The sequence below is a fragment of the Hesperophylax consimilis genome, chromosome 28 (genome assembly GCF_061612785.1).
Source record: "Hesperophylax consimilis isolate HC1 chromosome 28, BYU_Hcon_1.0, whole genome shotgun sequence".
Taxonomy (NCBI): Eukaryota; Metazoa; Arthropoda; class Insecta; order Trichoptera; family Limnephilidae; genus Hesperophylax; species Hesperophylax consimilis.
The window spans coordinates 11,825,968-11,852,894 of NC_142863.1; the positions used below are offsets into that span (position 1 = coordinate 11,825,968).

General features: G+C 32.9%; 1 protein-coding gene across 1 annotated transcript in view; it reads left to right on the forward strand.

The window, feature by feature from the left end:
* Positions 1-26,927, forward strand: part of LOC149410171 (orexin receptor type 2-like) — a 538,676-nt gene that overhangs the window by 454,784 nt on the left and 56,965 nt on the right. Inside the window, exon 4 of the mRNA XM_089648681.1 lies at positions 8,667-8,782. Coding sequence (XP_089504807.1) covers positions 8,667-8,782 — 116 coding nt within the window. The remainder of the gene's footprint in view (positions 1-8,666; positions 8,783-26,927) is intronic.

Sequence of the window (26,927 nt, forward strand, 5' to 3'; positions counted from 1 at the left end):
GTTCACTGGCACACTTGTATGCTACATATTTCGAGTATACAGAAGCGATGGATGTCGATTGACATTTTTATATTTCTGTAAAGCTTTGTGCTTCAGAACGCTGCTTAGAATTTTCGCTTCCGTGTAATTAGTCTTTTTTTCGGTTTCATAGATTATTTCTTTGTGACAGTTTTTATGATCAGTTATTTCCTTGGAAAATTTTAATGGAATCTTTTAAGTTGTTATAATGTTTTTGCTCACCGATTCACAATGTGATTACTATAATGAGTGTTGTAGTTCGTTACTGGAAGTGTTTAGTAAAATACCTGGAACAAAATAAAATACTTTAGCAAAATTTCAGTGTATATACATTTTTTTGTATTAATTAACTCCGCCATAGAATCCCAACTCATCTTTACTGTTCGGATCCAGTATGTGAGACTGTGACAACTCCAATTTTTGGGTTATTTTATGAAAATAGAAGGAGTAGGAAGAGAAGGTTGTGAAATATTAATAGTGTCAAGTGTCGCCCTGTGGACATCACCGCTCCCGCTGGGGAATGAATGCAGTGGGCATTTGCCATGTTTTAAGATGTTTGGTCATCCGCACCGCACCGCATTTACATATCGCCGACTCTTTATGTACCTATCGAAAGACCACGCATGCGCTTCAGTAACGATGAGGTCGAACTCTTCCTCAATTCAGTAACGATTACAAGGTGAAAGATGAGGTCCAACTCTTTCTCAATTCAGTAACGATTACAAGGTGGAAGATGAGGTCCAACTCTTCCTCAATTCAGTAACGATTACAAGGTGGAAGATGAGGTCCAACTCTTTCTCAATTCAGTAACGATTACAAGGTGGAAGATGAGGTCCAACTCTTCCTCAATTCAGTAACGATTACAAGGTGGAAGATGAAGTCCAACTCTTTCTCAATTCAGTAACGATTTCAAGATGGAAGATGAGGTCCAACTCTTCTTCAATTCAGTAACGATTACAAGCTGGAAGATGAGGTCCAACTCTTTCTCAATTCAGTAACGATTACAAGGTGAAAGATGGGGTCCAACTCTTCCTCAATTCAGTAACGATTACAAGGTGGAAGATGAAGTCCAACTCTTTCTCAATTCAGTAACGATTTCAAGGTGGAAGATGAGGTCCAACTCTTCCTCAATTCAGTAACGATTACAAGGTGGAAGATGAGGTCCAACTCTTCCTCAATTACATGGCAGTGAGCTGATACGACATGAGTATACAAAAATCAGTATTTTTTTTAACTATAATACATCTATTATTAGATTTATGTGAACGACTGAGCCAAATCCCAATCGAGTACGACAGACATTTATTCTCAACATTGACTGCCGTAATGTCATCCAAATGCGTATATGTACGCTTTTGTATGCGTGATTGTTGATAGAAACACTCTATAACCAAAAGCTGATAGAATGAATTGTCAACGAGCCGAGTTACAGCTCGATCGGAAGTCATGAAATGGTTAAATTTTCACTTCCAAGATTCATTTATTCACTAAAAAAGACGAAATTCAAATAAAAAAAATTTAAAGTTCAACCTTTGCCAGAATGTGAACTGGTAAAGGTTTTTTTTATAAAAATATTTATATTTCCGAGAAAACTTATGTCATTAATTTGCGTAAGAACATTCCACTCCTAGGCCCTTAAATATGATTATCTTTTTAGGAAAGAATATCTATATTTGAAAAAATTTTCATCAACTTCAAACGAATTAATAGAAAAGTGATATTAAAGTACGATATTACAAATTATTATATTTCGTATGTGTGATGTATGGTAATAAGTTGAGTATCTAAGCGATAGATGGTGCTAGTCATAAAGCTTACTCCAGAGACTAATAAAAATACCTTTGAAATCTTTTAATTAAAAATAAACAGTGATATAAAATTTTAATTTCTAAATAAGAAAAACTTTTAAAATAATTAATTTCATTAATTAGACAAAAATTACCTACGAAATCTTTGTATTTAAAATAAACAGTGATATTAAATTGATATTTCTAAATAAGAACAATAACTTTTTAAAAAATAATTTCAGAATCACTAGACTCCATTCTACTTCAAGAACGAAACATCAGGAACTTGTTCATCATAGGGGACATCAACATTAACATATTGGATACCGGAAGGCAACATCCACAAACACAGGAATACCAATTACTACTCCTCTCCCACGGGATGACTGCCGCTGTAAGGGAACCAACAAGAGTGGATCACAAAATTAATAAATCAATCCCCTCACAAACCTGCATTGACCACATAATGACAAAAACAAATAAAAAATACTCCACAATCATACATCAATCCACTATCACTGATCACTACACTTTAATTTTTAACATCCATGCAAAGGAAAATCGACCATCGACTCAAAATTTAACGGGGAATAGACATGTTATAGACTACAACGAACTAAAAAATTCACTAAAAACTGAAACCTGGGAATTAATATATAAAGCTGAAGACCTTGAAGATGCTTGGAAATTATTTATTAAACTATTGCAATTAAAAATACATAATCACACCTCAATAAAAACTTACACATATTCACACAATAAAATTATCAAAAAAGCATGGATCACACCTGGCCTACTAAAATGTATAAGAAAAAGAGACAAGATCCATCAGCAAGTAAAAAACTATCCATACGACCTTTCCTTAAAACTATTTTACAAAAATTATAGAAACATCTGCTCCAATCTTACTAAATCGGCCAAACAAAATTACTACAGATCTAAAATTCATCAATCCAATAATAATCCAAAACTTCTCTGGCAAATAATTAAAGAAATCACCTACACAAATCAAAACAAAGCAAACCCATTGGAAGAAATCAACACAGAGAACGGCACACTCTCGCTCAACAAAAACGTACATCAACTAATTAACTACACAAACAACTTTTTTGCAAACATAGGCTCGAACTTAGCGAATAAAATAACCAAACCCCAACACTATAACCCAAAAATAAACAAACACCCAAATCCACAAAGGTTTAAATTTGCTCTAAAACAAATCACTAAACAAGAACTAATACTAATATTTTCTAAATTCAAACCAACATCTTCATCTGGTAGTGATGAAATCACAATGAAAACATTAAAATTTATACAAGATGAAATTACCGAACCGATACTCTTTCTAATAAACAAATCTATTACGGAAAGCAGATTTCCATCACAACTCAAAATAGGGACTATTACACCAATCTTTAAATCAGGAAATCGTACAGATATCAATAACTACAGACCAATCACAATTCTGAACACATTATCTAAAATCTTAGAAATAACAGTTAAAACTCAACTCATCGATTACCTAGAATCAAATAAACTATTATCACCAAAACAATTTGGTTTCAGAAAAAATCTAGGTACATCCAACGCCATAGCTTTAGTAATTGAATATATTAAAAATTCTCTAGATTCACATAAAAAATGCATTGGAGTATTTCTCGACCTTTCTAAAGCCTTCGACACAATAAATCACCAACATCTTTTTGAAAAACTAGTTAACATAGGGATCACTGATAATGAACTGATATTCTTTAAAAGCTACATGGGAAATAGAAAGCAAACTGTGAAACTTAACAACATAACCAGTGAGTGTATTGATGTCAAATGCGGGGTGCCTCAAGGAAGTATTCTGGGTCCGATTCTGTTCCTAATTTACATTAATGATCTATGCCACATAGAATGTGACGGAGAAATCATAAGTTTTGCGGATGATACTGTTCTCCTTATAAATGGGAATAATTGGACAGAAACATTTAAGAAAGCAGAAGACACACTAAACAGGATTAAAAAATGGCTAGACTACTATTCACTTACACTAAATGCTAATAAAACCAAATTCATCACTTTCAAAATAAAAAATACAAAAAACACTGAAGAAAACCATAACTTGAAAATTCATAGCCCGCATCACTTAAATGAGCATTGTAATTGTCCCTCATTAGAAAATGTTGACCATATAACGTATCTAGGTCTAAAAATAGATGGAAATTTAAAATGGACCAATCACATTAGCTATTTAGATAATAAAATTAAAAAACTAAGTTATTTTTTCAAAACTATCAGGAATGTGCTCATTAAAAAAGACTTAATCAAAATCTACATGGCTCTCTGCCAATCACTGTTAGAATACGGTATTATCGGATGGGGCAGTGCAAATAAAAACATACTAAATCCACTTATTAAATCTCAAAAAGCCATAATGAAAATTATACTGAAAGTTCCTGTAAGAACTAGCACTAACGAAATCTTCACCAATCTTAACATCATGTCTATTAAACAACTTTATTCTAAAACTATACTCATTTACATTCATAAACACAAAACACAAGAAATAACAACAAACACGTACAATAGAAACACTAGATCTCATGATCAAAAACTTATCCAACAAATAATTACTAATACAACTTTTGGGCAAAAAAGCTTCTTATATCACAGTATTAAACTCTACAACAAAATACCACTCACACTCAAAAACCTCAACACTTTAACATTTAAATCTGAAATAAAAAGCTGGATACTTAACATAGGAAGATCTGAAATAGAAAATTTACTGAAATCAAACACAGACTAAAACAGAATCAACTGAACTATACCAAAAAACAGTACCTTACTTATTTTAAAATTACTTAAAAAATATATATATACTACATTATACTTTGTTGTAATATTAATTTCTTATAATTAAATTATAATATGTAAATGACATCCTCAGCACGGGAGATCCCAGTGAGGATATCATTATATCTATGTGTTAATAAGAAAAGAAGACAATAAATCATATTATTATTATTATTATTAAAAAGAAATTAGAGAAAAAAAATACCATTGAAATCATTGTATTCAAAACAAACAATGATATTAAATTGATATTTCTAAATAAGAACAATAACTTTTAAAAAATAATAATTTCAGAAATTACATTAAAAATACCTATGAAATCTTTGTATTTTAAATAAACAATGATATTAAATTGATATTTCTAAATAAGAACAATAACTTTTGAAATAATTAAGTTACTTCACTTTTTATGCCGTTTGTACAGTAAAATAATACTAATATTTATCTTTCAACTGTCAATGAAAAAATTACGCCAATTTGTGATCACGTCCTTTGACATTTTTTTAGATTTTATCCATTTAATCTTGTTTAAATATTTTATACAAACTAAAAATAATAATTATTTATCTTTTCAACGACGAACATATCACGTATCTACGCATTATAGAAAAAAAGATAAAAATACTTTTATAATGTATTGACGCCCTGCTCAGATCTGTCCTTCAGAAGCTATAATGGAATATGATGTCTGTGGCTAGTAATGTCCTTCCGAGCATGGACGCGTTGAATAGGTACACCTATTTGAATTTCGATTATATTATCTTGAATGATAAATATGATAAATACATTAATTAATCAATGAAATGGAACGTTGGAAGAAGAAATTAACCTACTTCTCGACATGCGATCGAGTTGAAATCCTCGACGTTGACTCGTCGTTGATGACAATGCATTCTAGTAACTTTTAGTGGTATGCACGCACACACATGCACACGCGCATATTTTTAAGTTGGTTGACACTATAAAAATTTACAGCAGTTATTATGCGAAATAAATCTGGGTACCATCCAATTAGGATTTGGCATGAGTAATAGCGCAGTTTACTGATTTTATTCAGTTCCAAGGGAGGAAGATTCGATCCTCAGCCTAACCAAAAAAAAATACTAAAAAAAATATATGTATTATAGCAAAATAAATACTTTGTGAAATTAACAATGTTCTACATTTCTGACGTAATTTTGCATGAATTCTCTCAAAAGAGGAGTTTAAAATGCTGCACAAGAGTTACAACTATCTGGAGCCAGTGAGACTATGGCTTTCCTAACAGGGGTATGTTTTGAAGGTTGAAGAGAAGGATATGGAGAAAAAGTAGGTGGGGAAGTACTTGATCAGATCTGATCACCAAACACGTCTTAATCCATTTCAAGCAACAGAATGGTGGCCTTACACCAGGGCAACACTGGGATGCCATTTTTTTACTTTTTTCTGGTTGTGTATGATAAAAATAACAAATATACTAAACTCTACTAAATCTACTAAAAATAATACATCTATAAATAATATAAACAGTGATACTAAAGGATAAAGGTAAATTTACAAACTTCCCTCAATATTGCTACATGTTTACCCGATTTGTAATAAATTATCACGTGTTTCTTGAAAAATAATATAAAGCTTTTGCGTTTTGATCCGTAAATTCACTCATACGAAAATAACCCGTATGGTCTTCGATAATAACAGAGTTGGACAACTGAATAGACAAACCCTAGAAGTGTAATAAGACCTTTCAACTTCGAGCCATCAGGAGGTCTAGTACGTAAATACCTATGTAAATACGATATTGACTAATTTCGTCATCTATGGTAAGTTAGCGATATTTGCGAACACGGTCAACAAGTGATAAGAAATGTGACGACGGCCGATAGACAAATTTTAGCGCGGCCTCCATACTATCACACTGTCAATATACACATCCTTTTTTTATAGTGTCGTTCGTTATGCAAAATTACTGATTTACGTAGGGAGATGAACTAACGAAGCCTTTAGAATTGAAAGAAGTCGTATACGCGGCAAGTTGAATCCGTTCAAGCCAATGACGCTACATCGGTTCGGGCTTTGAGAAATGAAATTTGTTCACAAAAAAAAATGTTAATAAAGACCTACTAAACTAATTATCTCCATTTTAAAGTCAAAAAGTAAATTCGGACTTCCAATGCATATTAAAGTTAGTACTTAAATTCAATTTCTTTATATTTGTAGGTAACTGTATGACGTTTGACGTTTTGGAATATCATTTCAAAGGCAATTTATATCGATTTCTTTATTAATGCGTTATCAATATCGGTCAAGCTATCGACAGCGCAACCTTGCTTGGTGAATCGGTATAAAATCATCGGTAGTTACGCCTATTGATTCAATATTGCATTATTGATATTGTGTCGATTTCACTATTCTAGATCCCCAGACAGACCAAGGATAGTGATTATTGTAAGTTCGGGGAAAATTTGCGGATTATGAAAGTGTTTAATAACTTTCACCGAAGTTATTAAAGCACACGGACACGCCTACAGCCCAGTTCTTTTCGTTATTTGCTTCAGTGATAGGTACGCACAGCAAACATGACAAATTGCTTGGTTTACTCAATATCTTGTTACTAAATTTATGTATTAAACGGCGTAAACACATGAACTAGTTATTTCAGGTAGTATTTCTTGGGTCTGAATGTGTGTTTGTTTGTATTCTTACAATACGCAAGGCCGCACTGAATTATCCATCTCATTTCCCACACCTTAGATTTTGATATTTTAGGATAGACCATAGATATTTATTAGAAACAAGGGCATGAAAGATGGACTACGACCGAAAGGCTATCAAAGGGATGCTGTGAAGCAAACGAAAGAGCGTTTTGAGTGTAGGCGCCGTGTGCTATACGTAAATTCTATTGTTTTCTTCGCATTAGTTCAACTCAGTGTGGAATATCTTTTAAAGGAAATGAAGGAGAGCAAATTCTAGAAAGAAAAAGAGTACAAGGGGTTCGTAGAAATCTGGATGTCAGTTTGTTCAGGAGTGACGAACGTTTGGATTGACGCGCTGCCTCCAAGACCTGGACAAATCTCACCTTATAAACCCAGGCACCCCTTTTAAGTCACCAAACGGAGCTTTACACTTGAGGTGACCTATAGCAAAGGTGTTGGTTATCCAATGAATAGTTTGTTGGGTGGCGGAACTCATACTCATATTTGCAGTCGTAACATAACAGTTATCGTAAACTACATTCCCCTTTCTGACATTTTTTTTCCATCATCAAAGATAGATCCCGCAATGTTTGGGCAGAGTATTGGCACATTGCTAGTCAATTCAAAGGAACCTGCTATGCCTCAATACAAAGGACTATCCCATCAAAACCGTGGTTTCAGCAATTCCCCCATTTTTCAAAAAAATTAATTTCTTCACTCATTCGAATGAGGATCGGACATTGTTCCGTTCCTTCCCACCTTTTTAAAATTCACGTCGTTGACTCTCCAAATTGTACATTCTGTGGTCTAGAAGTGGGAACTTTAGATCACATATTTTTTGGTTGTCCCTCTCTAAACAAATATCCTCTCTTCTATCAAGCCTTATCTAAAATTGCCTCCCCTCCATTCAACATCTTATCTCCTCTAAGTCTGAACTTGACTCCAATTTTCATTTTTATTTTTAAAATTGCTTATTTAATTAAAATAATATCTTAATTCACCTTTCGTTTCTCCACAATTTTAAATGATGGCCAAGCACACCCTGGGTGAAGCCAGGGTGAAAACCAGAAATAATGAAAAAAAAAAACATAACAGGCTGTCGCTTACCCAACGAATGCCTCACATCAGCGTATCAGGACCATTGCTTCATGAATTCAGTGTAGGTCGTCACGTCCTTGGCGTATGTAATGGACGTATTAAACCATTGATCCATTCAAAGTCGAGCGATTGATGTGACAACAGTTTGAAAGAGTAGGAGAGATTTGTAGGATGTAATTGCGACAATACCACGAAATTGGCCTAACCAAAATAAATGTTTTAAACGTTAAATTTTATCTATTCGCAGGCTTCCTTTACTGCTGATGACCATCGCATACTGCCAGATAGTTCGAGTCCTGTGGAAGTCCAATAACATCCCCGGACACTGCGAATCTCAGAAGTATACAACTACAAGCCCCAATTGTAAATGTAAGTTTTCCCAAAATATATTTAGCACTATTTTTATCTTTAATTTTACTATAACATACATTTTTTTCAAAATGACGTGCACAACGTACAATAATATCTTTTCAAACATTGATTTATCAGATTTTTCCTCGGGTCAATTTACTAAATGCATATTAGAAAAAAATTAAAATTACGAAATTAAATTTTTTAATTACGAACCCTCTACCCCTGTCGTGTTTAAGATTTTAAGGTATTTTCATATTCTTACTATGTTGTTTTTCTTTCTTGATTTTGTTTATCTTTGAACATTATTTTATGATACAAGTTGGTATTATTTTTATACAGGTACTTAAATTAATTTTAAATCGATCTATATATTCTTTTAATCTGTGTTTTTTATGATTTTCTCCACTTTATATTTGTGTTTTTTTTTGTATAAAATATTAATTTTGTGCGAAAGCTTTACTGGTTCATGTAATTATGTAATGTTTTATTATTTCAATAAAATATACATAACTGTTTGTTTCCCCACTGTTGTGTTCGTACAAACAGGTATTCAACTCGAAGTGGAAGGAGTTTATAATAAAAAGGTTTTTTTAGATAAATTAGGGATTTATTAATACTCCGCGTATTACAAAGGTGACTCGATAGTCGACCTAACTAGAAGCTTGCTAGTTGGAATCTGAAACAGTAAGTTTCTCTTAGAGCCTTACCACTGGCCCTGGCGACTACTGGCCACTGGTTCCATCTTGCGGACTTCCACGCAAGCTCTATGCACTGCCATCTGTGCGTGCATCTATGAAGCTTTTACTTCGCAACACCCACTAATATAAAAATAAAAAGTGCCAAAAGAGAAGAAAAGTTTCTTTTGTTGAAAAAACTTGTGTCTGTTCTGTTATATACGGTTACCGTTTTTTGATTACTGAAATCTTCTTTGTGAAAACATAAGTAAAATAATAGTTTTTTAATATGAAACCGTGCAAGAGTCTGAACTGCTCCTAACCATCTGGAGCCAGTGAGATTATGGCATCTTCAATTGGGGTGTGTTGTGAGGCTGATGGTTGTGGGAACGGAAAAGAGATTGGTGAGATGAAGGTGAAGATAAAGATGAAGTACATGGCTATTTAGATGTGATCACCAAACATGGCCAGAGCTATTTCAAGCAACCTCTCAATTCTGAATGATTTTCTTACAGCAGAGCGATACTGAGAGTATATTTCACTCTGGAACGTGTTGCAAATATACTATGCATTTTTTAACTTGAGTAAATTGTCAAATAACACAATCAATACGATCTGTGTGCCTTTGAATGTGTGACTGTTTTATAATTCTTCGTTATGAAATTCCTATACATATATCTATCTATGTATTGTATGTCTTTGTATTGTAATCCCCTAAATGTTATTATTCTGTATCTATTTGATTGTGGCTTCATAATTATTATTGTGAACATGATCTGCTGACAACCTGCTTTGGTAATTTAGCGAAAATAATAATAAAAAAATAAATCGATCAATAAAATTTACTTGTGCACGCCTGGATTTGAACCCGCGACTTCCGTTGCTTGACAAGAGCGTTACTCCTCAACCACGGAGGCTGTCTGAAGGGTATCAAGAGGCGAATGTACGCAGTGCTATTTTCGTGGAATATTTTATTTTGAATTTGAAACTGAAAATTTTGACTGGTCATCAGCTGACATGGAAACGTGTCTGGTTCTCCCACCCAGGCGTCATGAGTTCAATTCCTCGGCCGGCTAAATCCTCTATCACGACACAAACAAAATTTTGATAAGTGTGATGGTAGTAGGAGATTTTTCAGAGACTTGATTGGAAAGAAGAAAAAAATCCTAAAGGCTAAAATTAACATATTTTGTTAGATGCGCAAATTAACTGACAGAATGATGCAATGTGAAGATATTACATCATTCTGTCAGTTAATTTGCGCATTTTGTTAGATGCGCAAATTGACTGATAGAATGATGCAATTTGAAGATATTGCATCTTTCTGTCAGTTAATTTGCGCATTTTGTTAGATTCGCAAATTAACTGACAGAATGATGCAATGTGAAGATAGTGCTTTTTTCAAATCACTAAAATAAATTTCACCCACAACTCATAACTCGACCCTGGCCCATATTTCTCACAACAGAGATCTTTTGCTCTTAAATATTTCATTTTATTTCTCTCCGCTATATTTATTTGCGTTATCTAATCGAGCAATTGTTGTCTGACATATACATTTACCATATTATTTAATGAATACCATTCTTGAAAATATTAATATGGATACAGATAAAACTGCTTACTATGGTTTAAAGCCAATAAATCCACCTAGATTTTACCGCTTATCACATAATTTTAGGTTCTATAAAATTGGCACATTATGGCAAGCAAAAACGTTTTCACAAACTTGGCATAATATTCCAAAAATCGCTCAAGTGATGAATATGGTTATGGTTCGACATAAGACTCTGATAACGGGGGTTTGCTCGACGCTCACATTTCAATTATTACTGATGAACGTATTACTAAAATCTCAAATGTTTCTAAGGGGATCATTGCGGATGTAAGTTATTTATATTTAAGATTAATAAAATATTTTATCTAAACGGTTTGAAAATTTAAAAAAACTTTTTTCAACTGTAAAATAAGCGGTAAAACAAAATTTTATTTTTCTAAATTATTATTTAGTAACTTCCCGAGGGATCCCTCTAGAAACATTTGAGATTTTATTAATACGTTCATCAGAAACAATTAAAATTAACCCTACGGAAAGATGATTTACTAGATCTGCTAGGGTAAAGTCGACCGTAGGTCCGTCCATTGAGCTGTGCCGTGCGGCGAATATTATTTTTACACGATTTCATCACGTATGTCGTTCAAATTTTCGCTTTATTTTAGAGATTTGAAAGGGCAAATTCTTAACTAGTTAGCAAGAAATAATAAATCCAGCGGGAAACTAATGGTGAAGATTGCAGGTTCTCCGCAAAAAATATCTGGAAAATTTCAATAAAGCTCAGTTATAGGTGAAATTTTTTTAATCTAAAATTATCTAGATGATCACTTAAATACTTCTAATATTATTTTTGAGGTCCTTGAATATATCCGAGTTTATAAATACTACAGTCATTTTATACTATGTATTAACCGCTTTTGCGATTTTGGAAGATATTTACAAAAAACTAACACCCATAGTGTATTTTTGGAGATATTCATAGAAAACTAATAGAACAGAAATGAATAATTTTATTCCACCTCAGCACAAGTCATCCTAGTTAGGAGGACTATAAAATACAACTCACTATACATATATTTAAGGCAATGTACTAAGTAGTAATTCAAAATCATGTGTTTTTGGTTTGAAAATTTAGTCGCCTAGAAATGTTTCAGATGCTTTAATTACATACTGCGAATAGAATACATCTTGGCCTCTGAAATAATCGAGTAATTTTTATATAAGTCTTTTTATAAGCCCAGAAAAAAATAATGTATAAGGCCTATAAAAACTGCTTTAAAGTTCAAAATCTCCTACTTGCGATCCCATTTTCCGTTATGGTTTTATTGTTTAATGTGGCAAATTAAGTTATTTATAAAATGATCGGAAAAAAATTAAATACTTATGCATAAATCAAAACAGGCGGATGGTGTTAAGCCGGAATTTAAACCTTATCGCCATCCACGTAAGGGGTGTTATTGATAGCGGCTCGATTAAATTTATTACACTACGTAATGCATCGCCTTAACATCACATTTTGTATGTACAACGTTTAAATAGTCGCTATAATAAAAAAAATTAAAATTGAAATTCCAGCTTGACACGGTTTCATGAAAGTTATGTTATCTCATTTTAAATCACGATAAGAAATATGATACAGTATGTTACAAAGAGAAAACCGCGCTTTAGATATGAAACTAAATTAAGCATTTGAAAAAAATTTCAATTTTCAAAACGCAATTTTTTTAACAAATATTTTTTTATGAAATGAAAAAAGTGGAATTAAAATATATTTTTTTAATTCTTGTGTTTAATTAAATATATTTTTTTAGTTTCGTGTGAAATTTTAATTACAGTTTACATAATAAAAATCATCGGTGAACGACTTTAAGAACTGAATCTGTGTTAACGTTCAAAATTTTTAAATATTTTTTTTTCGTCGTATTGTAATAATAAAATGTAAAAGAGTTTTTCGTCTGCTTTTAAAAAAAGTATTTTGTTTTGAAATAGTTCATAGTCGTCGATATTATCTAGAATCGAATGTAATGCAAAAATATTTTAAAGCACTTCTGACATAAGAGAAGTGTATTCCACAATGTCAGAGTCTTTAGGGGTTAATGGGTGTTAGGCAATATTAATGGGCGCTCTGTATTTAAACTGCGCATGTAAATATCAACCTAATGGAAATTGGCAAAGGATGAATGGTAGCAGACTGAGTGATAATAAAATCCCTGAGGCGTTTGTGTAGTAAAACCATATATGACCGTATTACAACATTTAGAGTTCCGAATAATGCAAGGCAGATTTATGTATTCAGTATTGGAGGGCACAAGTACCATTTACGTACACAATAGTTATTGACACTTATAGTGCAATATAGAAAGAAAAAAGTAAAGAAAAAAATATAAGATAATACAACGAAACAAGATAAGTACAAAGTTTGCGAAAGAAACGAATACAATATAAACAGAAGAAAGAAAAAAACAAGATTATGTAAGTAAAAAAGACATCAGATAAAATAATGTTCATCGAAGAAAGAAATCGAAGAAGAAGACAACAACAAAAAAACATGTTATACAGTGAACCCATCTGCCTGCCGTAACGTAAACTGCCGAAATGTTGGATTAGTACAACGCATACTTCAATAGAAGCATATTAAAAACATTCACTAACATGGCATGAGAGTTGCCAATGGTGTGTAATGTATTTATAACGGAATTCTAGCCTGAAACAATTATAAATTAACTTATATTCAAGACTCAAAATTGATCATTAGAAGCCCGAGATACTCACGGCACAGTCAAGTGACTCAAATAGTTGAATGTGTTATTAAAAAGGTCAAAAGTCATAACAGCAGAAGAGAATGTATGAAACGATGCATGAATGTTAATTAAGCAAAGGGTATGTAGCAAAACTAAGAACCAATTGTTTGCCCGTTCTCAGAGTCAGCATCCTAAGAGCTATGCAGCTGCGATCGTCTAACAAAACCCATTTACCTCAAGTACCACGGTTGAAAGGTTTAATTATTTGTTTACTCCGCGCTCAGCCGACCGTGTTAAATTAATTTAATTAAGGGAAGTGGTGTGTAACAAATTGAGGAGGAAACAATGTTAATTCGATGTAAACGTTCCAGGGGAATGAAAAGTTAGCAGGGGTGCATGGACCTGCAAGGAGTTTTCTAAACAACCGAGCTGATGACTGTTAAAGTGAAGATACTACGACAGTAATCACTGACACAACAATGACCAAATAGAAGAGTTATAAAACAGCATATTGAAAAAATACAGGAATGAACAAAATAGAGCAACAACAAAATAGACAGTAGTAAAGTAGAACAGTGATAAAATAGTACCGTAATAAAGCAGAACATTGACCAAACAGAACAGTGACAAAAAGGAACATTAATGAAAGAGAACAATGATCCAACAGGACAGGGGACAACAGAACATTGACGAAATGGAACAGTGATATACAGACTAGCATCAAAACAGAATACTGTCAAAATATAATACTACCAAAACAGAACAATGTACAAAACAGAACATTGACAACCAGTAATGTGATAAAACAAAATATTGACATAACAGAACAGTAATAAAACTGATCATTTACAAAACAGACAGTGATGAAAATATGAAAACGGAACGATGACAAAACGGAAAAGTGTCAAAACAGAACAGTATCAAAACGGAATGTTCACACAAAAGAACAGTGAAGTACAAACCAGTGAAAAAACAGAACCTTGACAAAACAGAACAGCGACAAAACAGAACAGTGAAAAAACAGAAAAATAGGACGAAAAGTGAAAAAAAAATCAAACCTATCCTAACCTATTATTTTATCATGTTTTGTTTTGTCACTGGTATATTCCTGGTTTTTCGTCACCGGAAATGTCCTCAATCCGTGAAACGCAGAGCGATAGACACGTGAAACATTGCATGAAAAGGTAGTAGCCGTTTATGGTGACTAGTATGTAATAGATCTTAATAGTCAAAAAATACTTTCCAACTTTTCTCTTCCCTATTGCCTCTTCCTCTCCACTCTATTCAACTTCATAAAATGCACAATCGAGTATGTCATTGTCCCACGGACGGTTAAAAATTGAATTAATAAAAATAATAATATTTTCGTGACGGTGGGCAACCCTATCAGGTAAAAGGGGTGGGTACACTTTAAGACGGTAGTCGTGGACGTCCAAGGAAGACAAACGATCAAATTAACCAGATTCCCGATTCTGGCCGTGTTGACAAGCGATAAGAACGAGAAATATTACCTACGCTTGTCGAGTTTGTACGAGCTTGTCGAGTTGCTGCGAGGAATGGGAAAGGTTAAAGTGGGAAGCTAATACATTTTATTTTTTTTATACCAAGGGTGGCCTCTGGAATTTATTAGGATCAACTTTATTTGTACAAAATAAAAGAGGTTGTTCTTTTTAATGATAAATAAATTAGTTTCGTGAGGACGCTGTCGACGTTCAACCCTTTCTTTATACATTTTGTTTTTAAATATATATAATTATATTTTTTTTATAATAATGTATTTTACATAAGTCTCATAAAATTGAGTTTTATTTTTAGAAATCTGAACTTCATCAAGTCGATTAAACATCACAATTTATGATTGTTGGTGATATTTATTTTTGCCAACAAAAAAACCAACTGATTTTTGGCGGTATTTATTTTTACTCGGGAGATATTTTCAATTTGTATTACATCAGAAGGCACGGGTTTAATTCCCGTTGGCGGCATTTATTTTTTCTCAGGAGATATTTTCAATTTGTATTGTTATTTAAGACGACTAATTATTGCTTATAATTATTTGTTTTCCTGTATGCAATGCATAAAACAAACAACATTAGTTTTTCATTAAGGCGATGCACTACGTCGTGTAATATTTTAAACTAACACACCTTACGTAGATGGCGATAAGGCTTAAATTTCGCTTAACACCATCTACCTTTTTTGATTTATGCAAGAAAAAAATATTGCCAAAAAGTGCCTTTTTATTTTATTTTGTCGATGTTCAGGCACAAATATTTATTTTTTTTCCGATCATTTTATAAATAATTTAATTTTCCACACTATACAATATAATCATAACCGAAAATGCGTTCGTAAGTAGGAGATTTTGTACTTTAAAGCAGTTTTCATAGGCCTTATACATTATTTTTTTCTGGGCTTATAAAAAGACTTATTTAAAAAAATACTCGTTAATTTTAAAGGCCAGGATGTATTCTACTCTCAGTATTTAATTAAAGCATCGGAAAAATTTCCAGGCGACCAAATTTTCAAACCAAAAACCCGTGATTTTGCATTACTACGTAGTGCATCGCCTTAAATATAATCACAATTTATTTTTACTTGCTACTACTAAATCCTTTATTTAACTGTCGCGAGCTGTAATATTAATGACTATAACGGTTTTCTTTAAGGTCGGTATAGATCACATCACTAGGAAAGAGATAAACCAATGTTAATAAGATTTATTTTTTAAGGTCGGTATAGATCACATCACTAGGAAAGAGATAAACCAATGTTAATAAGATTTATTTTTTAAGGTCGGTATAGATCACATCACTAGGAAAGAGATAAACCAATGTTAATAAGATTTATTTTTTTAAGGTCGGTATAGATCACATCACTAGGAAAGAGATAAACCAATGTTAATAAGATTTATTTTTTTAAGGTCGGTATAGATCACATCACTAGGAAAGAGATAAACCAATGTTGATTAAACCAATGTTGATTAATCAACAAATTGATTAAATGTAAACTGTCGATTTCCCGAAAATGAATAAATAAATAAAAAAATATCATCATAAACAAGGATAACATTAAGGTTCAAGGTTCTTATACAAATATATAGTATATATGTTTATTTTAACAGTATTATCCATCTCAGAAACACATTACCGGGTTCAAGATGGAAAGTAGTGCCATTATAGTATTAATTTAAGTGCATAATATAATAATACAATGTTATAATACGAGTAGTATGCATCATAAATGAAAGAACATGACGCATACAGATAGTAATGTAACGATAAATTATTGCAAACGAAATAGAAAAGCATACAGAAAACAATGTATGAAAGAGAATGTAAGATTTTTAGAGGATGTGTCTTTTGTACTTTATGTAAATATAATGATCGGTGCGATATAAGTTCACGAGGATGTATTTACGTTATAATTAGCAAAAAAACTATTTAAAATTACAACTTCGTAGTTAGTAGGTTTTTTTTTAAATTTTATTTATTGACATTCAAAAATACAGTTTTTTTACTATTAAGTCCAGTTAAACTGATTGATATCAGTTTTTGAACGGGTTCTTTAAACAATAACTTTTTAAATACATATACAATTTTAACAAGTACATAAAATATTCACATAATTACATTAGTACAAAAAAAATCTTTCATTTTTTTACCACACATTTCCTTCTGTGAGTCAATTCACAGCTTTTTATTGAGTTTGGTAACATGTTGTAAATTATTGGAATGAGGTATTCTAGAGTTCTTTGACCGTATTTATTCAGGTATCTGGGAACTACAAGTCCATCTTTTGCAATTAGTCTTGTATTATGAACATGTGTCACTATTTTATTATGTTCAGATTGAGATGTATGCTGACTCGCAATTTTAAGCCACAATAAAGCACGAACAGATAATAAATTTAAAGAATTGTATATTAATGACTTTGGTACGTCATGTCTTTGTTCGTATTTAGTTTTGTTTAATAATAATTTTACCAAAGAATATTGTACATTTTGCACTGAATGAAGATTTGTTTTTGTTGAATGTCCCCATGAAGTTATTCCATATCTTATTAGGGATTCCGCCAATGACAGGTATACTATTCTAAGGGTATTTGGTGGAACAAAAAACTTCAATCTATAAAGTTTGCTCACCATAGCTCTAAGTCATGTGCAGACTTTTTGTATAATTAAATCCTATATAAAATTACAACCAATCGTTAAGCCTAGATGTATACGTATTTTGAAAAGTACATATTTAGTTTAGCTATTTATTTATTATTTTTTTTTTTTTTTTTTTTTTTTTTTTGTATTTCTTTGGCATTCACTATGTAACAATTTCTAGACATTTTTTGTTTTTAATGAGTTTTATTAATTCACAATGTACATTTGTTACGTATAAATTTTTATAAAATTAGCTAATTTTAGCTAATTTTATAAAATTTTTAGCTAATTTTATAAATATTTATTTATTAATTACTAGCTGGCGTATACCCAGATTTGCTGGGAATAATTCTTATAGGCCTTTTAAAGTTATGCAATTCCGTAGTACATTGTTTTGATGCATCTCATGAAGCTGAGCTAGAGTAAGCGCCCAAACATATTTGCGACTTGGTTACAAAACATCGACCTTTCTGTAAATATAATATGCATGTACAGGGTTTTCCAATAAGAGGTGTTATTTTGATATTCAAAGAAACTTTTCCCGTAAAAGATCAATGGTTTTGTTGCTTGTGTGGCACGTAGCGCCGTTTTGTTGAAAGTAAACGTTGTTCAGATCAATACCATCCAATTCTGGCCATAAAAAATCATTAATCATCTCTCATCATTTACCGTAACTGTTGCTCTAGCCTCATTTTCAAAAAAGTAAATTCCAATGACTCCGCCGGACCATAAACCGCACCAAACAGTCACACATTGAGGATAGAGAGGCTTTTCAATAATATTTCTTGGGTTTTCCGAGCCCCAGATGCGACGATTTTACTTGTTGACGAAGCCACCGAGGGGGAAATGGGCCTCATCACTCAAGATGATTTGCATTTGATTCACTCAAATGAATTTTAATAATTTCAATGCATTGTTGAAGCGTGTATCATTCCATTTTTATTAATGGCGTAGTTTCTACTTGTCAAATGTCAAATGACAGCTTCAATAGTAACATCTACCGGAATAGATAAACCTATTCAAAATAACACTTTTTATTGGAAAACCCTAAATTATCTGTGTCCTTCTGGAAAAAAAATCTAACTGATGGAAAAAACCTTATCAAAATCGGTTGCGTAGTTTAGAAGAACTAATCGCACAAATAGACAGACTCGGATAGTGACCTTATTTTATACTATTTAGAGAAAAATATTAATTTATAAAAACACGCAGAAAAGAAAAATGATTTTAGTGCGAACCTTGATCGATTTGATTTGACCTGGGTAATGGATATATCGCACAGAAGCGTGCCGACTGTCTACGCTGGCTGAGCTTCAACCAGACAGCACGGACTATAAAGAAAGTTATGCGCTTGGTGTGTAGGTAAAAATAAAAGTGGGGTAGGATGCGATTCGCATCAGTACGGTTGAACGAAGTTGGCGACAAGTTTCATACTAGTAAAAAGATTTAGATTGGGGCCCATCTCACATTTTTCTATTATATTAGTATATTCTTGAATCTATCAGCTAGTGCAGACTTTATGGTTTCCGACTTCGCATTATAATATTGCATTCCCTTGTACAATAAACTATTTTATGTATTGGTTTTGTCCTCATTTGGTAGCCGAATTTCATGTTGCACGTTCTTGTATTATGCTTGTGAATGTCCTTTTTATACATAATTTTCTTTGAAAGGTTTTGGTAGGTTGTTTATTATTCTATTTATAAATATCATCGTGTTCGAGGACAGCATCTGTTTCAAATTTTAGTTACTTTTACGAAAATCTATTAATATTAATATATTGAGTATTGTTATCATTGCTCTACATTGGAGAATTTGAAACATATTTTGATTACAAAAGATAATCGTTAAGCAGTAGTTAAAATATGGAGCAATAATGGTTTTGTATTTAGTGATTGTAGTTCTTATGGATTTTTTATTTGAATTCTTATCAAAATAGAAATCTTCTATTTTGATGAAGCTGTCGATATCGACCACTTGTGAGGTCGAGGTGAGGGCAGTTGAAACACTTGTGAGAAATTTACACAAAAAAAAATTGTTCTTAGAAAAATAAAATAAAATTCCAAGTGGGTTTAAAAGCTGTGTCCTGCTCCACACCCAGTATAAATCTTCAAATACCGAAGTTATGGAAGTTTTTATAGACTGTTTACTCCCACCAATAAATAAAAGCCTTATTCTTGCTTCCCCATAAACCTCCTGGCAAATCGCTTGAGGATATTGATTTAACATTAAATTATATTGATAGGGCCAGTAGACTGGATATGGGCAGTATAAATTATCAAAAAGACGTTCAGAATTTTATTACGCACCGAAAATGGACATTCAAAGCTAAAGGACATTTTAATTTCACTATTTTTAAAGTCCTGGCTAAAGCACTGAAAAGATCAAAAGAAAGACTTGTGTTTTGCCCCGAAGTGAGCTCAATTTTTCCTCAATTCTGATTAATTTTGATTGTAGTTAGTTTTGATTTTGAGTTGGTACAACTAGTAGTTATGTGAACAGTAGAACTCGGGTCTAATTTATAATTTTCTCTTATTTAATATATCAAAACCAACATTTCTTCTGATAACATAAGATTTGTAAGAAGTCACTTATTTAATTAAAAACCAAGTATTTCATGTTTTTTTTATTAATTTTCCATTTATAATTATTATAGCATTATTTGGCCAAAAAATGTCACTATCTCAAAGAAATTTCTATTTTCAAGATATTATTTGAAAGATGCAAATAAGAAAGTCACATTTTAAAACATTTGGGAGGCGGGTATTCGTACCGCCGCACCGGGAACCATTTATTGCATAACCATAACCCCTGTCGCCTTGGTGGTTTGCTAGGTTAAGTGTCTTATTTTAATAGTAAGTATTTTGAAAAAACACGTACGGAATGAAAAAGGCCGTCGAAAAACTCAAATTTGCTTTAAAGGGTCGAAGAATATTGCACATTTCAAACATATAACAAAAAAGGCATTAAAAATATATTATAAATATACTTTATCGCTTGTATGGATTTGAAAGATTGTTTTTATGATTTCACTCATAGATCAATTCCAATTTTAAATTGTTGGTTTATAATTTTAACATTTTCTTCACAAATTCCCCCACACTGTGTTTATATTAGTATTGGCTTTCCGGAATCTTTCGCTGATGTTATTGGAAAGCAACTTTTAATTACTTACAAACTTTTTACTGTTTGTGTTGTAAAGTCGCTAGAAATTTTGTTCTTAACAAATCATAAATGGGACTAAAAATTTATAAATAGCAAATTGGGTGCCTTATTTCAATTTTCTAACACATACTTTTCTTAATACAGTTTTGTTGTTCAAATTTTCTTCAAACATAATAGGAAGTAGTTTCATGAACAGTTGACTTAGCATAATTAAGTACGTTTCAAAATTTTCCCTTATAATAAATCGAAACCAAAATTTCCTCTGAAATCGAAAACACCCAAGTACTTATTTACTAAACACATATTTTATGTAAATGTATATTTCAAGTAAGGCATTATGCAATTTGTATTTGCAAGAAACGTCACTATCTCAATCACAATTTTTTAGTTCCAAATAAAGACGAAGATTTCACATTTGAAAAAAGAATCTTTAATGAGCCATTCAAATGCCACCATCTGGAAACGGAAACGGAGCGCACAAACAAATTTACCGACAGACGAATTGCAAAACGGTCGAGTTATAACAGGACTTCTGTTCGCGCAATATATAGGGGATTGTTAGGTATGCATCCACAGGCTTAATGGACAAGTGTAATGTCAATACAAAATCCTGCAAATGTCCTACCTACCCTTTTACCCATCCCAAAATGTCACCATAATAAAATTATTGTTGTAAAATCGGACAAGTGGTCAGTTGCGCATCAGAATTCGTAGTGATAACTAATATCAGACAGGGCGATTATACAAATATTTGTGAAGTGAAATCAACCAAAACTCCTGGAGACGTGTGATAGTCATCAAAGGGTGAGTACATCTTTCCTGCATTCCAATCTGGGCTTATCTTGTGCTCCAGAAGCCCAGATTTATACCTTTTTGACTATTGCACTGTCCATCGGGTTTGTCGGATGCATAAAATCGTCCCATAACCTAGCATTCGGTGTAGTTAGGGACTGGTCCTTTGGGCGTGTGGCACAGGGCTTTGCCCTGCACCACCTCTAAAAATATAGTGGAGTCGCAGCTTCGCGTTACACAAGTCAGTAAATTATAAAAACTATACGACCCGAAGATTTTAATTTCTCGATTTTTGTGTGTACCGCACAAGAACCCCAACCCTCTGGAGCCAGTGAGACTACGACATCAATCGAGGTATGTTGTGAGTTGAGAGGCTTATGGGTATAAGGGGAGGGGAAGATAAAGTTGGGGGAAATACTTAGTTATTCAGGTCTGGTCACCGAACATGGCTTAGGCCATTTTAAACATATTTACATAATTTTAGGCGGGTATGAGTACATACTTATTGGATAACCAACACCTCTGCCATAAATCACCCTAATTGATTTTCTACGCTTGGTGTCTCAGCAGGGGTTTTCGGGTTAATCGTGTGAGGTATATTCAGTTCTTGGAGGCGGGTGCGCCTGACCACCAGCTGCATGGCGGGCCAGTTTGAGGGGACACCTTGACTTCTCCTGCTGGTCTCTCTCGATCCATCGTCTTGCAACGTAGCGGGAGGGATGGATTCGTACGTCCGGCACTGCTGGACAGAACTTCTTAAAAAGACACTCCACACAGCATCCACAAAGATGACATAAGCCTTGAGGGAAGTTATTTTCCTCAAGGCCTCCTGTGTAAAAAAAGCAAAGATTTATTCATTTATTTGACAATACTTTTCAGTGAGCTTGGTCGCTAGTGTGGAAAGCCCATTAATATCTCTCTCGCCTTTGCTAGGTTAAGGCTAAGTTAGAAGAAGAGCAATTCATTTCTTAATACTCTTTTTATTTGTTAACTACTAGGCTTAAGAACTTTCGTTCAACTTTTATTAGTAAATAAAAATAATTACCTACCCACCTGTTAACCATTGACCTTACCTTAAAGTTATTAGTATATAATAATATCACGTGATATTATTATTCCAATTTCGAAAAAGCAAATAAAATATTTTTTTGTTGAAATATTATGTTGCATTTGGGTACCTACTTTATCACATGAATGAAATATTCTTCTCACAATCATGATTAAAATGATACTTAAATTTAAAGCATATTTGAGTTAGTTAAACGTTAATAATATCACGCAGAAATAACGCACATCATAGACAAGCGAAATTAGTATGTTTGATTGAATTTGTATTATAATAATTAACTCAGAACATATCTTCCATGCAAATACCGATAGAACAACAAGATATCATTGTCAAGATTGGCAAGATTACCATCTGTTTGTTGATATGTGAGATCTATCATTATTAGAATATATATATGTGATATATAAGTGAGGTGATTTTTCACGAAAACGGCGCTATATAAATTAGCCAAACATTATTATTATTATTATATTAGGAACTTCTGCCTTTTTTATAAATAACAGAAGGTTACTTCTTCGGGGCTCCACCAGGACTGGAGAAGCAGTAAACCATTTGAAAATTAAAATTAAAAATAGTGGACAGGATAACAGGAAAATCTTTACAATAATTGAAATCTCTGGTCAATTATTGTATAGATTTTGCTCTGCAGATAAGTGACAATGAAATACAGTCATCTGAGCATTCAATTTGTGAATTCAATTCATTCTAAATTCTACTCTCATGAGAGCTGGTTGTGACATATCATTATTTCATGGTGCGGATGCGAGTGTTATTGTGCTGATTGCCGTCCGCTGCCGAATTTGAAGATTAAGGAATCGCTGCCAATCTCAATGCGAGTGATATATTCGGTGAGTTCTCTGTTTTTTTTGTATTTGGTGGCTGGATGATAATTTGTTACGTTTCCTGTAAAGTGAATTTTGTAATCCTCCCCATTTTTTCATAGGGAATTAATTATTCCCTGATGCCACAAAGACGGCTTACAAGCCAGATCATCATCATAATTTTGAACGAAACTCGATCCTTGAGTGTCTCTGCACAGCATTATCAGAATAAACAGTGGTAACCAGATCTTAATATCCAGGTTCTTCCATACGTTCCTCTTCCACTTCTCCTTCCCCTCCTCAGTAGCTCCAGTCAGACAACGTATTTTAATCGGGGATGCCATAGTCCTACTGGCTTCGCACTTCGGACTCTTTTTCGGTATTCACAAAAAGAAAAACGTTTAAAAAAAGATCTAAAAACATAAATGTTTTACATCTCAAACTCTCATATTCAAGCAAATTAATATAGTAACACCAAAAAGGGTACCTACAGTTAAAAGCTTTAAATTTTATCACCGAGCTACGCCGGGTATGTAGGAACGCAAGTAAACAGGAAAACAAAATGTTCTTATTAAAACCCGGAGTGAAATACAACATAAAATTTTTATGAAGGTCGTTTTGTTTTCATGTCTGTAATTTGTATCCTGCGTTTATTTTATTTTTTCCCTACGGTGGATGTTTAATTTTAAAATGAGCTTTTTTTACACAACTTCGCGTGACTGATTTATTATATTTGGATTCGGAAAGGATAAATTATTGTTTTAAACTCTAGTTTTGCTTTTGTTTTCTTTTAAGGCATTCACCTGTTGATTTGAATATTTCAACCTATGAAAAATTGTGGTGTATAATTTTTTGGGCATTAGGTTATTGTGTGCTTTAGCCAGCGTTTCGACCTTGCAGCTTTCATCGTCGAAGCAGGGTTAGGTGATTGTGAAGAAAAACTGCGTAGAACTGCTTGGGGGATGTTGTGAAGGTGAATGTAGAGGCATAGGGAAAGATATGGGGAAAACGAAAGGTGACCAGGCTATTCAGATCTGGTTACCAAACATGGCCAAGGTCAATCAAATAAACATTTCGATTCGTTTATATTTTATTGTTGAAGCAAATTAATTAATTGTAGTACTGCAATGCATTCACCCTACTCAGTTACATTAGTAAAATAATACATCTCGCAAAATCATTTCGAGAGTAAAGGACACGCAATTCTTCTCTAAAAATCACGCGAAACCGTTTAAATTTACCGCGCACGAGTGCCAATGTGTGAATGTTGTAGCGCTAACATTTTAATTGATTATTAGTATTCTTAAACCAATTCATTCCAGACGCATTGGATTACGCATGACTTAAGTGTTGCAAAATTCATTTGCTTTCAAGACGCTTGACACATTCATCGATGGTGCACGGGAAGAGTTATATATATACACTGCTCTAACAAGCGTAGTATAGTAGGACAAATTTTCGTGCACAGTGAAATATGCATGACTCGTTTGCGCTTGCGCACAAGTCTTGTACCAGAAGATGACTTAAATAATAACATGGCGGGAATTATGACTGGAATTTTCTATCGCACATCGATGACTGGAGCACAGATTTCGCTGTATGTTATGTGTTACCTAGAGACAAGCAGTGCAATGCACTGCTTTATATTAAAATATGCATTATTTATTATTATCTAATTCAAAATTGAAGTGATGTTAATTAATTAAAATTCATTTCGCACTCCGGAATTTGAACTCGCATTTTTAGCGCGTTCGTAAAGATATGTCCAATCAACCCACATAAAGATTAGAGAATTATAAGATTAGAAAGAATGGAGTGTAATTTAATATTCTATTTACAATTAGATTTATCCCCACCAAAAACCTAATTTACACAATGTTTATTAATATTTTGACAAGCATTAATGTAGAAAGACTAACCAGCGAAGTTTTGTTGTCGGTAATTTGAAAAAAGTTTTATAACTGAAATTATTCACAAATTTTGCAACATCTAAAAATTTCACTTAAACTTTATAAATTATTATACTAGGCTTGTTACATGTGTAAAATTCTTATGTTCCATTAATTTTGCGATGTGTACCGGAACTAAAAAAAGGTTCGAAAAATATGATTTTAAATACTAACTTTTTCGCAAAAGCCAAACCTAAATATGGGGCTTTGGGATCATAGGGCATACCTACAAAAACTTAGTTTTAAAGATTGGCATACTCGTACGTCCCACAAAATGCCCAACTGCATCTCTTAAACGGCTGTATATACTAGATAGAGCTTCGTGTCACTAATAAATATAACATTACCGAAACTAAGCTTAATTCAAAAAGCCAGTTTTTGTTGTTAGGCCCTGTGATCCTCCCTCCTAAAGCCTTCGAATACAAAATCAAAACAGTAATGTAAAAAAAAAAACACTAAAAAGACAGACCAATAGAAATCTGTTATGGACATTCGCTTACCCGGTGTAAGCTCAAATTTTCATCACTGGTGAAATTTATTAATAAAAACATTTGTCTAATTTATAGAGCGCCGTTTTCGTGAAAATCACCTCAAGGGCGAATTACTCTTTTTCAAATATCATATTTCTCTGCCAAAAAAATAATCAATTATTGGCCTGTCTGAGGTGTGAATTCTAGAGATTTGTGAGTTCATTTGTGAATTGGCGACAACCGTTTTCTTTTAAATTGATACGCGTATAAAAATTATTAATATTTAATATTGCTAAATTATTAGGATAATTCTTGAAATTATTCGTAATCCGGTTAAAAATGGGATTGCAGGCCCTTAACGAACGAATTGATAGGTTTCTTAATAAGCTTTTAATAAAATACCAATGTATTGTAACGATGTAGATGCCATAGGCCCATTGTGCTATCTCCCATTTTACCTCAATCCTTTAACAGCAACCCAGTCCCTTTAATAAAGTTCACCAGGGTTGTTATTGGGTATGTGGCTATGTCTTCTGGTTCTACTGTATGTCTCCCCAGGTATCTGAGCCTAGTTCCCACCAGGGCAGGACATTGACACCATAGGTGAATTGGAGTATCTTCATCCTCTTCACATTTCCTTCATCTATTGGTGTTTTCCACTCCCAATATCTGCATGTGTCTCCTGAGATGGCAGTGTCCCGTTAGTAGTCCTACCAGTTCCCTCAGCGAGTTTCTGTCCATATCGAGTAGTTTCTTGGTTCGTAT